General features: G+C 43.3%; 1 protein-coding gene across 3 annotated transcripts in view; it reads right to left on the bottom strand.

Annotated features, from left to right (window-relative positions):
- PTPRM (protein tyrosine phosphatase receptor type M) overlaps positions 1 to 17,230 on the bottom strand; it is a 657,833-nt gene that overhangs the window by 346,227 nt on the left and 294,376 nt on the right. For all 3 annotated transcript variants that reach the window (XM_052660546.1, XM_052660547.1, XM_052660548.1), the window contains exons 6-7: positions 15,160 to 15,334; positions 8,841 to 9,134 (exon numbers count right to left, since the gene is read on the bottom strand). In XM_052660546.1, coding sequence (XP_052516506.1) covers positions 8,841 to 9,134; positions 15,160 to 15,334 — 469 coding nt within the window. The remainder of the gene's footprint in view (positions 1 to 8,840; positions 9,135 to 15,159; positions 15,335 to 17,230) is intronic.

Here is a 17,230-nt window from a genome sequence, read left to right as displayed (position 1 = left end):
ACCAGGCTCCCCTGTCTGTGAGATTTCCCAGGCAAGAATACTAGAGTAGGTTGCCATTTCCTTCTCCAAGGAATCATTCCTACCCAGGAATCGAAGGTGCATCTCTTATATCTCCTGCATTGCAGGCAGATTCTTTACCCACTGAGCCATTGGATATAAGTAGCAGCTGAAGCTGGCTTCTCTAGAAGCCTTTCCAAACCCCTCACACAGAACTGCTCCAGATGTTATAATCCTACCTCCTCCCCAGCCATGGCCTTAGGGCTCAGACTTCCCTGGTGGCTCAGACAGTAGAGGATCTGCCTGCAATGTGGGAGACCCGGGTCCAATTCCTGGATCAGAAAGATCCCCTGGAGGAGGAAATGGCAACCCACTACAGTATTCTTTCCTTGGAGAACCCCCATGGACAGAGGAGCCTGGTAGACAACAGTCCATGAGGTCGCAAAGAGTCGGACACGACTGAGCACTTAACACACATAGGCACTGGAAAGTGCTGACTCAGTGTTTCAAGGCAGCGTTGAGGTTTGTATATCACAGCCTGTGGGGCATAGAGACCTGTGCAGCGCAGACTGAATGTATCATAATAAAAAAGGTGCCGCGACGCTGCTGTGTTCTCATCCTCGCCCAACAGCAACACGCTGCCCAAAGCTGTGTATTTGTATCTGCAGTCTAACAGGGCAGATACTTTTTATACCCTTTTAATGTTTATCATTAAGAAAGGTTCTTAATGGTTTAATGTGTTGGAAATGCATTAAAAAAAAACACCTGTTGCCCTTGGGCAGAACTGTTTTAGAATTAGAATTAGCACACTTTAATTTTTCTTTCCCTGGTAAATAAACTTAAATTAAAAATAAATCATGTTCCATTCGGTGAGGCCTTGGCCTGTATTCATTCGGAACCTCAGCCTCTGCCAGGTCTCCGTCGGGTTCCCACCCACCCCAGTGTCCTTGGGTTATCCTTGTGGGTCCAAATACGTGTTGTGGTGCCAGCAAGTTTTGTAAAAAAGAGACAAATCTGCCCCCTCCCCCGCCCCCGAATTCAGGAAGAAAACAAAACAAGTTTTGGAAGGGTTTTAATTCAGATCAGACCCATTCCAACTGGAACGTCTGTTTTGCTCCCACAAGAGGAACTAAGAATGATAAAGAGACACAGAGAAGCTGGCCTTCAGTGGATGCAGGCACCATGCAGTTTGGGCTTCATGCGAAGCCCTCCTGCCAAGAACCTCATCACTGTTCAGTTTCCACATGGGAATCCCACTCAAGAGTATTTAAGATGATTGGGTCTGACATACACACACTATTCTATATAAAATAGATAACTAACTAATAAGGACTGCTCTATAGCACAGGGAACTCTACTCAATACCCTGTAGTGACCTATATGTGCAAAGAATCTAAAAAAAAAGAAAAGAGTGGATATATGTATTTGCATAACTGATTCACTTTACTATACAACTGAAACTAATGCAACATTGCAAATCACACTCCAATAAAAATAAAAAATAAAATATAAAAGGAGTTACTCCTGTGTCACGTTTAGAAACCACAGTGAAATTAATACCTCGAAACCTATATTAACCTAAATCTCCTGAGATTTAGACTCGGGCTGGTAGCACAGAGTATGTTGCCATGTAAACTAGATTAAAGATGATCTCAAGGGGCTTCCCTGGTGGTTCAGTGGTAAAGAGTCCACCCACCTATACAGGAGACACAGGGTATGTGGGTTTGATCCCTGGTCCAGGAAGATCCCAAATGCCTCGGAGCAACTAAGTTCATGCACCACAACTACTGAGGCTGAGTGTCTGCAGCCTGTGCTCCACGACAAGAGAAGCCACCGAAATCAGAGGCTGAGCACCGCAAGTAGAGAGCAGTCCCCACTTGCCACAACTAGGGAAAATCTGTGTGCAGCACAATCAAAACAAACAAACAAAAATTATTTAATTAATTTAAAAAATTAAAAGAAAAAAGATGGTCTCAGTGTCTCTGGTATAACACATCATGAAACATTAACCTGTGGTCAGTACAACATCCTCACGGTCAGGGATACAGGACCTCTGCTCTGAGGGACACCCTGCTCATGCCTGTAGGTTCTCATCCAAGCACGTGGTGAGGGCACAGGAGAGTTACACAAACACATCTGTTCTGGGGCAATAGGACAACTGCCATCACAAGAACAGGAGATGCACAAAAATGCACACTGCAACAGGGTGAGCACACACCCACTTTCACAGGCCACAGGGCACTGGAAGGGGATGTGGCCTGAAGTGATGAAAACCATGGCCCACCTCTCCTCTCACTCAGGTAGGACAGACAACGCAGCTTTGCCTGCTTCGATCCAAGCCCCTGAGCTTCGATCCAAGCCCCTGAGCGGAACAAAAATGCAATTTCATGTAACACACATTCGAACGTCTTATTCCAGTTACAGAAAAGGCTCCCAGCTAGGCGTGTGTGAAACAAATACACACCTCTCTGTGAATATAAAATCTGCACTCCCTTACTCGTTTACATTATTTTTTTAAAACCCTCCAATTACTTATCTCACTCATCGTTCTTGACAAACAGAAGGCTGCCTGTTGGTGGGTGGCTGTAGCATCCTGACACATCTCTTATATATACACTTGAAGTCTCTGAAGACACAGAAATACTGTCTGCTCTAGGAGGCATGAGTTCCCAAGTCAGAAAGATAAAATGTTTTTAAACTTCGAGGATTACTCATGGAAAACCAATGTAACTGCCCGAAGTCTCAAAGTGGTTTTCAAAGAATCACGTAAACTATACATGACACGACACTGTCAGAGTAACTACAGACATGTGTACACTACACAGCGTCGTGAGAGAAACTACAGAGGCGCAATTGCATGTGCTGTAACGCGGCTGGACATGGCAGACACGGCACTAAGTGAATGCACCAGACACAAAAGACAGATTCTGGACGATTCCACTTACATGAGGAGCCTGGAGTCCTCACACTCAGAGAGGTGGAAACGGGGGTTTTGGGGGGCTAGGGAGTGAAGGGAAGAGGTGGGGAGTGAAGGGAAGAGGTAGGGAGTTTCTGTTTTGCAAAATGAAAAACTCCTGGAGGTTGGCTGGGCGAACAGAACACTATTGAACTATACAATATAAATGGTTTAAGATGGTAAATTTTATGTTACATTATTTTGGCACAATTAAAACTAAAAATAATAGAAAAATCCAACCTTTCTGTTCTTTATTCCTTTCTCTATTTCCCTTCATAGCATTTATTGTATTATATGTATGTGTATATACAATATACATATATTTATATGTACATGAACTTGCCTGGTGGCTCAGATGGTAAAGAATCTGCCTGCAATGCAAGAGACATAGGTTTGATCCCTGGGTCAGGAAAATCCCCTGGAGGAGGCAATAGCTACTCACTCCAGTATTCTTGCCTGGAGAATTCCATGGACAGAGGGGCCTGGCAGGCTACAGTCCATGAGTTTGCAAAGAGTTGGACAAGACTGAGCAACTAACATACACATCCACACACAGAAGAACATGTATACATAATTTACATATTCATTGTCTGAGCACCTTTTCCCTCCAATTCCCCCGAATACATCAGCTCTGAAGGTCACATCTAATCTTGCTGCTCTGTCCTCAAGGCCTGGGATGGGGCTTTGCAAATATGGATGCTTAATAAATTATCGCATGCATAAAATTTTTTTAAATGCAATCATTCTCTGTTTTAAAATAATTTTAGTTATACTAACTCTAAAGAACACATTTCAGGTCAGTTTCCTTTTTCACTCCTACCATCTTAATTGTTAAATCATTAAGTTTATCATCATCCTGCTTTAACTCCTGGGGCCAGTTATTAGCAAGCCACTTAACCACAGTTAAACAATAACAGGATACATAAAAAGCAATATCCTCAAATAAAACACTTAAAAAGTCTACTATGAGAATCAAGCTAACAGCGTCTCCTGTTTCTATTTTTCAAGGAGCTCCCAGCTAATGACTTGTGATATACAGGCTGCACATAATTACAAGAATATAAGATATAATAGAAAATACAAACTAAATTGCATTTTGCTCCACTGGATACTGAAATAATTTCAGCTCTCCGAGGTTTCCCAACTCTAGTCAAATGGCAAGGTTGGAAAATAACTAGATGTGTGTATAAATCTTGAAACTAGCTCTTGACAATAATCATTTTTAATATCCCATGTAGGCAGAGGATTTGCTCATCTCTAAAATACTTGCACAGATAATGTCTAACCTGATCTTCAAAAACACCTTGTATATGATCTGGGCAGGTGTCAACGGTGCCTATTTGGAGAATCAGAGAAGAACAGTGATTTGATCAAGGTCACACATGCAGAGCCTGTGCATACATTTGAAAATGATTTGGGAAAGCATCAGAAAGCAAGAGGTCTGGCAATGTGCTCCCCTACAATTCTTGAAAGAAACCTGGCAGGTGATGAAACCACATCTACATGCCACATGCAAAAATCAATGTCGGCGCACAGACGGGCCGTAAACGGTGACCATTTCATTTCAATGCAAGAAACGAAATACGGTTTTGTGGGTGTCACCACAGTGGGATAGGACGGCCTCACGGATGCAGCACAGTAATGAAAACAGTTTGTCCAAAAGAAACATATTTAATAGAAAAAAAAAAAATGAGAGAATGATGTCTGGCATGGATCCAACACCCAACTGCAAGGGATTCTCTGAGCCCAGATATAAACAGTATCCTTCCGATTTTTGACTTACCAGATTAAGTTATCTAGGGCAAGGAAATCAGGTTGCCAACATCTACTTCTTTTGAATGAAAATGCTAAAAGATAATTTTTTTCACTGGCAGTTAACTTGTATTGACTACTTGCTACGTGTCATGTTCTGTCCTAGGCACCTCACATGTATTGTCTTCTAAGACTTCACAATCACACTAGGAGATAGGAGATGCCCACTGTTAGTATCACCCCTGTTTCATAGATAAGGTGATAGAAACTCAGAGAAGGTGTGAGTTCTTCCCAAGGTCACGTGTCTAGCTCTAGGCAGAGCCAGGACTCAAATCCTGGCAGCCTGGTCTCAGAGCCTGAATTCTCAACTACTGACTCCGGCTCTAGAAACCACAAGCATTTCATGAAAGTGATATTTTAGCACAAAAACTGCTACCCTAAAACTCAGTGTTTCCCTACCTCTGCTCAGGCTTTTGCAAAGGTCATCGGAGACCTCCATTGGCCAGCAGAGCACTGCTTAATAAACATGATTATGGAGAATTTCATCAAGGATGAAATAAAAAAGTAAACTGAGAGGTTTTCAAGCTAGAAGAACACACTGGATCATTTCATTAAAAAGAGACCACAGAATCCTCACGTGGAAGAGGCCTCCAGGTTCAGCCAGCTCAATCCTCTCATGAATATAGAATCTCCTTCTGCAACACTGGCTTCTGCCTGAACCCACCCGCCACTGGAAACTCCTGGTCAGGACTTAGCTCTTGTCAAATGTGCAGACACCCTGCTCCTCTCCATCATCCGTCTCAATTCGTCTACCATTCCTCAACGGTTGAGCGAAGTTCAGAGCATTTCCTATCCAGGGTACATTCCCTTGAACTCAGCCTGTTCTGTGTTCTCTCTCTTTTAAAATGAGTGATAATAATAGCTGACCTCCTACAACATAGGCATTTGTTTTCTTAATGCAACCCACACTTACATTAGGGACTTTTTTGGGGGGGGCAGGGCTTGTCTTGTTGTTCAGCCACTAAGTTGTGTCTGATTCTGTGCGACCCCATGGACTGCAGCAAACCAGGCTTCCTGGTCCTTCATTATCTCCCCAAGTTTGCTCACACTCATGTCCAATGAGTTGGTAATGCTATCTAACCATTTCATCCTCTGCCACCCTCTTCTCCTTTTGCCTTCAATCTTTCCCAGCATCAGGATCTTCACAACAGGTGGCCAAAGTAATGGAGCTTCAGGTTCAGCATCAGTCCTTCCAGTGACTCTCCAGGGTTGATTTCCTTTAGGATTGACTGGTTCAATCTCCTTGCTGTCCAAGGGACTCTCAAGAGTCTGCTCCAGCACCACCTTTCACTTGGGGGGAGGTGAGGGCAAGGCAATTGCACTACGGAATGACTAATTCAATATGGACCATACTGTATATTCATAGGCATTTACACCTAATCCTCAATCTCTTTTTTTTATGTACTGCTGCTAAATTTTATTTCTTTAATTCTGGACACATAGTCTTGGCTTTTCAAACCACCTGGGACGAATGTTCAGTTATTCCGACTTCCTGTCACCCTCTTAGATTCATCCACTGTTTATGCCCAGTCAAGCCCATTTTCCATCTTCCACCTGCTTTGCAGAATGCTCAGCATCTCTCTCAGGTTATGAGGTCCATGAGTTGTTCTTTCTGAACCTTAAATGCTGGTGAACCACCTGAGGAAGAGGAGGGGACCACTAGCACACCTCTCCGTCCAGAGTCTTCTTCTTTTCACTCTGTCCTGTGCACCACCATTCCACACAGCTCACCAGAGCAGTAGGCAAGCTTTCTTGCAGATTTTCTCAAAAGCCTCAGGTCAGGAAAGGGTGAAGCTGTATTTCCTTGACAGTAGAAGGCTCATTCAATATCCCTTTGCTCACCCACCCAGCATCTTCCCTTCTTATTTCTAGCTTTTGAGCCTCTCACCTAACATATTTCTAAGACTGACTTGCTCAACCACAGCTTTTTCAAAAAATGCTCAATGCCCGTGCAGGACACGCCTGCAACAGTGAACATGGTGGGCTGCAAATGGTAAGAGGAAAAAGCTTGCCTTCTCATCGGACTTTCTTGCTCAAGAGAGGTTAAAACTTTAAGGCACAGGGCTGACATGCAAATATCCATTCAGAACTGGTTTTAATGTCTTAAGAACGGCTGCCAATCTATTATGAAAGGCTCTACATTTACACATTATGCCACAGTAACAAAAAGGCTTCTTGAAAAGAGAGACACACACCTTAGGGTTTAGGGGAAATGTAGGTAATAATCATGTCAATACCTGAAATATACAGACACAGAATCAGGAGAAAAGACCAGAACTAAAAACATGAGGTGGGAGGGGCTGTCAGTGAATGGGATCCTAACCTTCTTCTGAAGAGAAAGGAAACTGACTAGCGCCGTGGCCCCCAAGCAGGATTTCTCCAAATAACGCTGAAGTCAGAAAACACAAACTTATTGCTCAAGGAGCAGGTGTGGAGGAAAGCAGACCACAAGGGCTTCCATTTCTTAATCTCTAGGAAGGGGGTCAGCTTCCCTTGTTGTGCAGCAGTAAAGAATCTGCCTGCCAATGCCTGCCTAATGCAGGAGATATGGGTTCCCTGGAGAAGGGAATGGCAACCCACTCCAGTATTCTTGCCTGGGAAATCCCACCAACAGAGGAGCCTGCCAGGCTACAGTCCATAGGGTCTCAAAGAGTTGGACATGACTTAGTGACTAAACAACAACAAGGAAGGGGGTCCTAGTCTTGACTCCAGAGACTTCCCAAGGCAGTTATAAAATAAGTAACAGATTTGAAAGCAATTCCTAAATTGTAAAATGATGTAAACAGTGTTACAAGCTATTGCTTGCATTGTGAAAGATGATAAACGATTTCAAAGAAAGAAGGGAAATTGTATTCGTTAAACAGAGAGGAGATGACATGGTTTAGGAAAGCAAGGCACAGAAGCTGTTATCCAACTCTGTTCTCTATGGACCACCACAGGTCTTATGCCAGACTCTGTACAGAGCGTGATATGACCATGGGAGCGGGGGACCCAGGAAACAGACTTGGGTGGACAAGACAGGCCCAGTAGCAACACCCCAAGAAGAATAAGGGTCCTGTTTTCTTTTCCAACAAAGTATTTTTACAAAAACAACTTTCTTCCTTTAGTTTTCGGCTTTTGGAAATCACATACTCAAAATTACGAAGAAAGAACGAAGTAGTTACCATTGTCAAGGCTTAATCATTTCTCCTACCAGACAGGGTTAGATTGTTGCTCTGAGTACTTTTAAAACTTAAGAAGAAATGAAACCTATCGATAAATGTCCTCTTAAATAATGCTACCTGAAGAATCAATTGTCTCCATAAAAACTTCTGGAGTCTCATCAGCTCAGGCAGCAATTCAGTGTAAGAATCTTCATTCAAATGATGAAAGAACACTTCAGTGTCCCAACCTGTTACTTCTCTCTGTTATTTTGACCCGAGAGCAGCCAGACAGAAACAGCACTCGAACCTCTGATGGGAGCTTCCTTCGGGGTTTGATTTTTATAAGACTCTGAATTTCTCTCTTCATCAACCCCACAGGGCCGGCTCCACACAGTCAATTAGAACTTTATCATCTGAGAATTTAAAGCCTGCGTGCAGCCTGAAAATCACCCTGGCTTATCTTACAAATGGGCCCTGTGTCATTGGCAAGCAGCCCCTCCATTCAATATTCGTCCATAAAAACACATGGCTAAGGTGGAATCTGTTCTTCCAAAGCGCCCCCACCCTCACCACCAGGCTACAAGCACATCAACAGGGAGCATACACTGAAGAGACTGGATAGGAGGTGCTGACCGATGAGCGGACATCATTAAAGTGGACAGTTTGTGTCGACTTTGGGATGATTTCCATAAGAACTAGGTGATACTCCTAGGAAGGTGTAAATGAACAACAGGGAAAACAGGGGTGGAGACGTCCTGAGAAGGACCAAGCCTTAAGGTCTGAATCCACAGGTGGCTGCCCATGGGTGAAGGGACCTCCTGTGCCCAGACAGGGTCCCAGCAGAGCTGAGGAAAGCGTGAGCCACCTGCACTGAGGCTGCAGGTCAGACCCCATCAGAAATGGACAAGCGGCCCCGGGATCCCCAGACTCACCAGCACACTTGGTCCTGGTCCTGAGGGCGGGCCCAGGGGAGCCGGTGCCACCCTCCCCGGGCCGGGTGAGGAGCACACTGATCTCATACTCCGTGTCGGGGTCCAGATGCCCGATTTTGTAGCTCGTGGAGTCCACCGGCTGCCGGTCGCTCCAGCTCCCACTGGCTGTGCAGTATTCCACCTCCCGGGCCACAATGGGCCCGTCCCCATTGATGGAGTTCGCGTTGAGTTGTATCCACAGGTAGGTGGCCCCCACGGAGGCCAGCTGAGGGGGTGCGATGGGGACAGGGGGCTCTGAAAGGCAAACCAGAGGGCCATCCTTCAGACACTTGGAAAGACCTCAACGGACATCAATCACTAAAATCGGGAAGATGCTGACAGTTTAGCGATGAACGGATGAGTACGTTTTTGCTCAGGTTAATAAGAAAAAGCACCTTGAGAGAGGTCTGCAGAGTGTTCAAACCTGTGAAATAAGCCATCTTTAAAGCCTAAGCCTGTTCAGGTAGGTACAACCCCAGTTTGTTTCAGGATGCAATACATTTTTTCTCGAATACGTAAATAGGTATCAAAGGATTTTATTTTGCACTAAAAGTAACTTGTAAAAACTCTCTCAAGTGGTAGTAATTAAGGTCTAGAAGGCTCACTACTGTCAACAGTGTCTTTGACATCACCCAAGGTATTACTTATATCATTAAATTCAATCTTCTTATATTTATATTCCAAGAATATCATCACTTGAAAAACAGATGAAATTACACTTTATCTCATCATAAATGCATTTCCAGGATGCCTCATTTACCCAAAAAAGCCATCCCAATGGATTCCTTCTGCTCCCAGAGCAGTAAGCACTTGGGGTAATAAAGTCCAGCATAGCCACTGTTAAGAGAACTTCCAATCATGAGTATTATTAAAGCCACAGAGAGAAAGAAAAGCTCTAAAACAAAACACATGCCCAGCTTGATAAACCTCAAAGCAACCAACAGCAAACACTCTTTACAACTCAAGAAAGTCCCCCTCCCTGTTTAAAATCCAAGACTGACTTTCTCTGGACCTTTGAGATGGGAGAAACAGGTAATCTTGTTTTCAACAACATTCCCAGTATATCAAGTGCCACTTGAATGGCTCTCTAGGCACCAAATGAAGACATTCCATGTGCCAATGTCACTGTGAGTGGCACCATACATGACATTGGGGAGGAAGGTAATTGTATGAAATAATATATTTCTATTTAATGAATCTCCATCAGAGAAAAACGTTAAGCTCTAGTGATTTTTTTAAGCATGTTTCTGCAGGTGGTTTGTGCCTTTTGGTGTGATTTTGTTTTCAACTCCTCATCTAGTTCACACAAATGTATGGAAAATAAAGCCTGCTATTTGAATTGTGGTGCTAGAGAAGACTTGAGAGTCCCTTGGACAGCATGGAGATCAAACCAGTCAATCTTAAAAGGAAATCAAGCTGAATATTCATTGAAAGGACTGATGCTGAAGCTGAAGCTTCAATGCTTTGGCCACCTGATGCAAAGAGCTGACTCACTGTAAAAGACCCTGATGCTGGGAAAGACTGAGGACAGGAGGAGAAGGCAATGGAGGGCGAGACAGTTAGATAGCATCACTGACTTAATGGACATGAGTTTGAGCAAGCTCCAGGAGATGGTGAAGGACAGGAAACCTGGTGTGTTGCAGTCCTTGGGGTCGCAAAGAGTTGGACATGACTTAGTGACTGAACAGCAGTTCTGTCCCTGGCATATGCGCCTGTCTGCCTCATGGAATACATAGCCAGTTGATCCCTGCCGTGTGCCCTGCTGGTCAGGACATCAGGACTGCTGGTCTCATCTGAGAGTGGCCCCTGAGATGATACCAAGTTGGTTCCTAGACCAACAAGAAATGAACAACACAGCCTCCTTCTGTTAAGCTGGGGCATCTTTTTTCTTCTTTAACATATTCAAGGTGTGATACATCATACTGACTTTTAAAATAGCTGGGAAGAGACTTTCCTAATGGTCCAGGAGTTAAGATTACATTCTCCCAATGCAGAGGGTCTGAGTTTGACTTCTAGTCAGGGAACTAGATTCCACAGGCTGCAGCTAAAGATCCCACACGTCACAACTAAGACCTGGCACAGCCAAATAAAATAAATAAATGTCCATGCTTAGCCACTCAGTCGTGTCCGACTCTCTGCAACCCTATGGACTGCAGCCTGCCAGACTCTCCCGTCCAAGCGGATTCTCCAGGCAAGAACACTGGAGTAGGTTGCCATGTCCTCCTCAATAAATGTAAGGGATCATGTCAAAAAATAAAATAGTCAGGGAAATCTCATGAGACTTAGTCTACATAAGACACAAGATGAGTTTTATTTAGGGGACTGCAAATTTAGTGCAAATTTATTAAATTATTGTTCCTATCATTTATGAACTACAACTCTGTGCCAGCTCTTCATTTCTTGAGATAGCTTTGACGCAACTCATAATGATTTAATATCAATTTATATCATTAGGCAATTCCTTGAACCAAGACATGAAACGGGCCTTTTCTAGTATATCCTAAGGCATTGATGAAGCCAGGCTGAAAAAGCAGTTAATTACTTTGTAGTTGCACATGCTAGCAAGGGTTCCTGAAGTGCCATTCAAAATATGACTCAGGGGCAAAGCCACAAAGGTTAGTGAGCACACGATTCATTTAGGACATTGTTACTATTCTCCTAAAATAGACAGGACTTTAATGCTTATTCGTCCCAAGACTATTTTCTCTATTAGTTCCCCATTAGGAAGAGTACCAAATACATTAAGTCAAATGAAAGATTCAACAAGATTCTGGAAATAATTGAGACAGTCATTCAAAAGGACTTTGGGGTTGCTGGAAGAATCTACAATAATAAGTCAATATTTAAATATTGAATAAATTTTCTCAAAGGGAAAGAAGGAAGGCACTCAATCTTACTAAGTGGTAAAAAGCAATTTAAAATATTTAATCCAAGTGAAAGGGCATGTTAAAAGTAATTCTAAATCAAGTTATTTATATAAATAGAATTTATATACATATAGATACATATCATATATATAATTGATATATATAAGTGAATTCTTAATATATGTCTTTTATAATTAAATATGACACTGATACATATGCATATATACATGCATTGCAGAGCTTACATGAAATATTTTCTTGTTTTGATTACCGAAAATAGTGGTAGATATAAATAAGACTAGAATGATAGTTTAAAATGAGTTGGGCTTCATTTGGGGACATCAAATCAGAGACTGACCTTAAGAAAGTAGTAAACAACTTCAGATTTTGTCATCTTAAAAAATATTAGCACTCTAAATACACACATATAAAATGTATTCAATCTTATACATGCGGCCTAAACATGTCATTATGTATTTTAAAGTAACTGTGTCGAGGCAATTCTTTACCTAGCTAGTAGAATCTGGCATGTTACCTCATTTCAAAAAATAAAATATATGCAAAATATGCAATAAAAATTATAAGTGGAGGAAAAGTCAAATTCTAGATTTGTGCTATAACTTGCAAGCCAGTTGTCACTGACTCGGGCAGGATGCAGAGATGCAAAAGAGGTGCCTGGACATTTTATCACAAGGAGTCAAGATCTCTCCATGCTATCCTAAGGCAGGAAAAAGTGCGGCAGAAATGTGAGTTGAACCCACACACCCTCTGTGCTTGGGTGTGTTCTGGCAGACCAGAGATGTCTGACTTGCTTATTGTTAGTGTTTGTTGTTCAGTCTCACAGTTGTGTCAGATTCTTTTGTGATCCCATGAACTGCAGCACGCCAGGCTTCCCTGTCCTTCACTGTCTCTTGGAGACTGCTCCAAATCATGTCCATTGAGTCAGTGATACTATATAACCATCTTATCTTTTGTTGCCCCCTTCTCCTGCCCTCTATCTTCCCAGCATCAGAGTCTTTTCCAATGAGTCGACACTTTGCATCAGATAGCCAAAGTATTGGAGCGTCAGCATCAGTCCTTCCAATGAATATTCAGGACTGATTTCCTTTAGGATTGATTGGTTTGATCTCCTTGCTGTCCAAGGGACTCTCAAGAGTCTTCTCCAACATCACAGTTCAAAAGCATCCATTCTTCAGCACTCAGCTTTCTTTATGGTCCAGCTCTTATATCCATACATGACTACTGGAAAAACCATAGCTTTGACCTTTTTCAGCAAAGTAATGTCTCTGTTTTTTAATATGCTGTCTAGGTTTGTCATAGTTTTTCTTTCAAGGAGCAAGGGTCTTTTAATTCTGTGACTGCAGTCACCATCCACAGTGATTTTGGAGCCCAAGAAAATAAAATCTGTCACTGTTTCCACTTTATCCCCATCTATTTGCCATATGATTTGCTTATAACTCTCAACAAATCAACTTTCCCATGGAGGCAATTTTTAGAGGCGACTGAATCTTTGCCACACTGATTACAGAGCACCATGCCTCTGGCGGCACAGGTGGTCACAGTGAAGCACTGGAGCAATCAGAAATCAGAAGACAGGGCACAGCCACAAAGAACGGGACCAAGACGAGAGTGAAGGTACACTGATGGCAATAAAGAACTCAGCCTTGGGACCAGCACAGCGGCCCGTCTTCTGGATTTGCTGGCAAATGGGGTGGGTTTTCTACCCAGAGACCCTTCTGCAGGGGACAGTGTGCACATCTATGCAAAGCTCCCTCTGCTTACAAATGAAACCCAAACTCCAAAACTAGCCAGACAGGCTAAAGCTTTGCTACAAGCCCACACTCACAGGGATCAGGCATGGCAAATTAGATCATTCGAGTCTAAACTGCAGTGTGCGGCTGGCTCCGTGTTCCCTTCCACAGAAAGTTAGTCATGTTAGCTACAGATAAACTCTGCCGGGGTCAGGCTTCCCACAAGCCAGGCATGACTAACACTGATGGGGCTAGTTTCACAACAGAAGCACCTATGTGCATCACCTATAGAGTTTATCGCAGAGGCTCTGCCCCCGGAGACTTTGATTCAATACACGTGTGGTAGTGGGGATGGAGAAGTGGGCTGGTGTATTATTATTTTTGGAAAGGTGATTCAGCTGTGCATTCTCAGAGGAGGACCACTTATGGACCACAGCAGAGAGAGTAACAGCCACCTCGCTCCCATCATGGACTAAACAGGGGTGGGCTGCCCACTAGGTATTCTTAGTGCCATTCACCTATTTGTTGTATCTGATCTTCCTGATAGCCCTTGAGGATCAGTCACGTTATTATTCTTTTCCAATTGGCTGCACCAGGTCTTAGTTCTGAGGCATGTGGGATCTTGTTCCCCAACTGGGGATCGAACCGGATCCCTGCCCTGGGAGCTTGGAGTCTTAGCCACTGGACCCACTGGGAGAGTCCTGAGTCAAACACATTATAAAGTCTATTTTAAACCTGAGGAAAGAGAAGCATCGAGGACCACACCCATGCAGCTAGCGCTGGGGTTTGAACCCCAAGTCTGTAGAACTGCCTGCATAGAGAAATTTGCTGATGAAAGGAATAGTCCCTCCAAAAGAAACCAATTTAACATTCCCCATTTAACAAATGCAGGAGAAAAAAAATTTTAAAGTAGGCATCATTCTGTTCCCCTAGGAAGAAGCATCAATGGCTTGCCACAAGTTGTATAAAAATGCCTCATGGTATATCTAAAAGTTCAAATTATTCTGTCTGGGACCAAAAACTGCCTTAGCAGTTCAGTACTATAAACTCCAAAGTCCGTGCACACACAAAAAACATCAAACTAGCTAAAGGAAATTTATATCTCCCCCTTTTATTTAACTCATCTCCCACCTTCCTGACTATAATGACTTAATTCTTCAGTCACACAAAATACAGTAATAGACCCTAACGGCAGCATTATGAATGCTAACTCACTGTTATCAATGTGGTCTGTGTGATATGACAGAGCATTTCTATACTGACACTGCCTCATTTTATTAACCACCCTGCTATCGTAAACACCCTGGCTGGGGGAATATTTGCATTTTAAGTGATTTTCTATCAGTACAAAAAATTTCATTCTTTAAAAAAAAATATTTATAGGCTGTAATCTCTGTATACAGAGTTGGTAGAAAACTTGCCAAGAGCACATTCACTGCTTTGTATGCAACTGAACCACATAAATAAAATACATTTTTCAAAAATATTGCTCACGTGCAAAATCTGTACTTAAAATGCAATCCATCAACAGAGCTTGTCGCCAAACCACTGTTCAGAAACAGAGGAGCGTGAGTCTGAGCTTTCAACAAATCATGAGCTCATAACTGTCCCACGTGCCTGTTTTAATAGACTATATGGGGGTATAAAAATAACATTATATACCTTTAACTACCAACTCTGCATAGTTGGATATGCCAACTCCCCCATCAGTGCGAATCATGCAGCGGTATTTTCCAGCATCTCGTTTGGTTGTGTTCACGACGTTAAATGATGCTATGAATCGCCGGGAACTGGTCACCTTTATTTCCTTCAGAGGCGCATCCTGGACATCGATGCCCTGTGTTGTGGGGGTGGAGAGGACAAAAAGAAACAGTATCAGCTGTCTTCCGGAAACATACTCCTGAAGGCACAGAGTTCAGTGTTACTTACACCCAGATCCCGGTCCCTTGTTAATTACCCGTGGGCAGTTGCAGGAAAACAGCTGCCCAGAAACCAAAATTCTGCCTTGATCAACACTTTCAGGATTTGACAGATGCAAAATTAAGTGCGAAGAAATGTCTTTGGTTTTGTCCCTCTAAGATATTCACTATGTTATTCTAGTGCAATTGGAGGAGAGAAAGAAGCACATGGGAAAACCCTTTATTTTTGCTCCCAAACTATCAACACTTAGTCTTTTTATAATACATAATCGTATTATACTTGGCTAGAAAAAAATTTATTCACACACTACACTATGACTGACCTCATTTTATATATGAACCAATAAATAGCTTATCAAGAACTACATTAAAAACATAGGTAGGTAGTAGCATAGCTCCTATGGAAAGGGTCTGAAGGACTAGATTCAGCTTTACAATTTTCTTCCTGGAGCTACAAAAAGCATGCGGAAGTTGGTGCCTAATATCACCTAACACTGAAATGCGAGGGGAGAAGTTCCTTTCCACATTCCACAGCCAGGACCACACAAACCAGGTTCCATCTCTGGAGCAGAGCTGTCTTATTCCATGCCCGAGACAGTAAATAAGTCCTTACTTATGCACACTTAGAAATTCATTCTATGCTTCCCATAGTTTAAAGCCTCAAAAACGACTATCGAGTTCAGTCCTATATATTTTTAGTACAGTTATCAGGAAAGCGGCTCTCTTTACCATGCTATTTGCACATATTAAGGAGAAAACAACCAGCAAAGACCTTAAGGCAAATGCGTTTTGTCTGACTATTCACCCAGCAACCATGTTGGGGCCCACCCTTGTGCTGTCACTATATTAAGACACTAAGCTCACCACGGTGGACAACAGAAAAGTGACCACAGTGCACATAGTGTCTCAGTTGCTGTGAAGTGTAGGCTTGAAATGCACACGTGATAACCAGTGATGGCCCGTCAGGCGGCTGCCAGAAATCACGATGGAGTTGTCTTTAGATATGGCGGCCGGTTTGAGGAACTGCTCTTGGAGCTGAGATCTGAAGGGTAAGCAGGAGCTCCCAGGCTAAGGGGAGGGTGGGAGAGAAGGAAGTGTCCCAGGCCGAAGAGAGAACAGGATGCCTGGGATGTTAGAAAGAGCGTAAAGCTTTGGAGGATGCCAAGGCAGCCAGAGGAACTGGGGAGGTAGACAAGCGTCTGTGCATTCCAGGACTCACAGGCTGCATGAAAATGTCTGTGTTTATAGGTGTGAGCATGTCAGGCTACCAATAATAAAACTCCTCTGTAGAGCTCAGTGATTTATATAAGCAAAGTCTTCTAATAGCTTTCTCTGTGATATTTTGTGAGTTTTGGAATTAGACTGACCAGGACTCCACATGTAACTTCAGAGTGATTTACCCTTCTGGGGCCCCCCTCTCCTCATCTGTAAGAGATGCTACAACTGTCAAGGAGTTGTGGGAATTTAAGACACAGGCCTAATGACTGGTTCCCGCCCAGATTCTGGACCAGCTGAGGGATGAGCTCAAGAAAACAGGTGGACAGGCTGTCAAAACACTGCCTTTATTACCAATGAGCCTGGCCCTGCAGACTATGCAGAATACAGCTGATGTGCAGTAAACATGGGCTTGCTAGAACTGAGCACAGAACGGAACAGACTCACCCGCCCAGCCACAGGCAGCACTAGAAAGCCACAAGGCCTCCCTATGTCGGGAGATGCTGGCAAACACCCAGGATGGAGGAAGGGCTGCTGGGGGGAGCGAGTTCCCAAAGGAGGGCCTGGACCATGCGTGCTCCCGGCCTCCTGCCCAGCAG

The sequence above is a fragment of the Budorcas taxicolor genome, chromosome 22 (assembly GCF_023091745.1).
Source record: "Budorcas taxicolor isolate Tak-1 chromosome 22, Takin1.1, whole genome shotgun sequence".
Classification (NCBI taxonomy): Eukaryota; Metazoa; Chordata; class Mammalia; order Artiodactyla; family Bovidae; genus Budorcas; species Budorcas taxicolor.
Note: the sequence above shows the minus strand (reverse complement) of the source record. Positions and strands in the feature narration are given on the sequence as shown.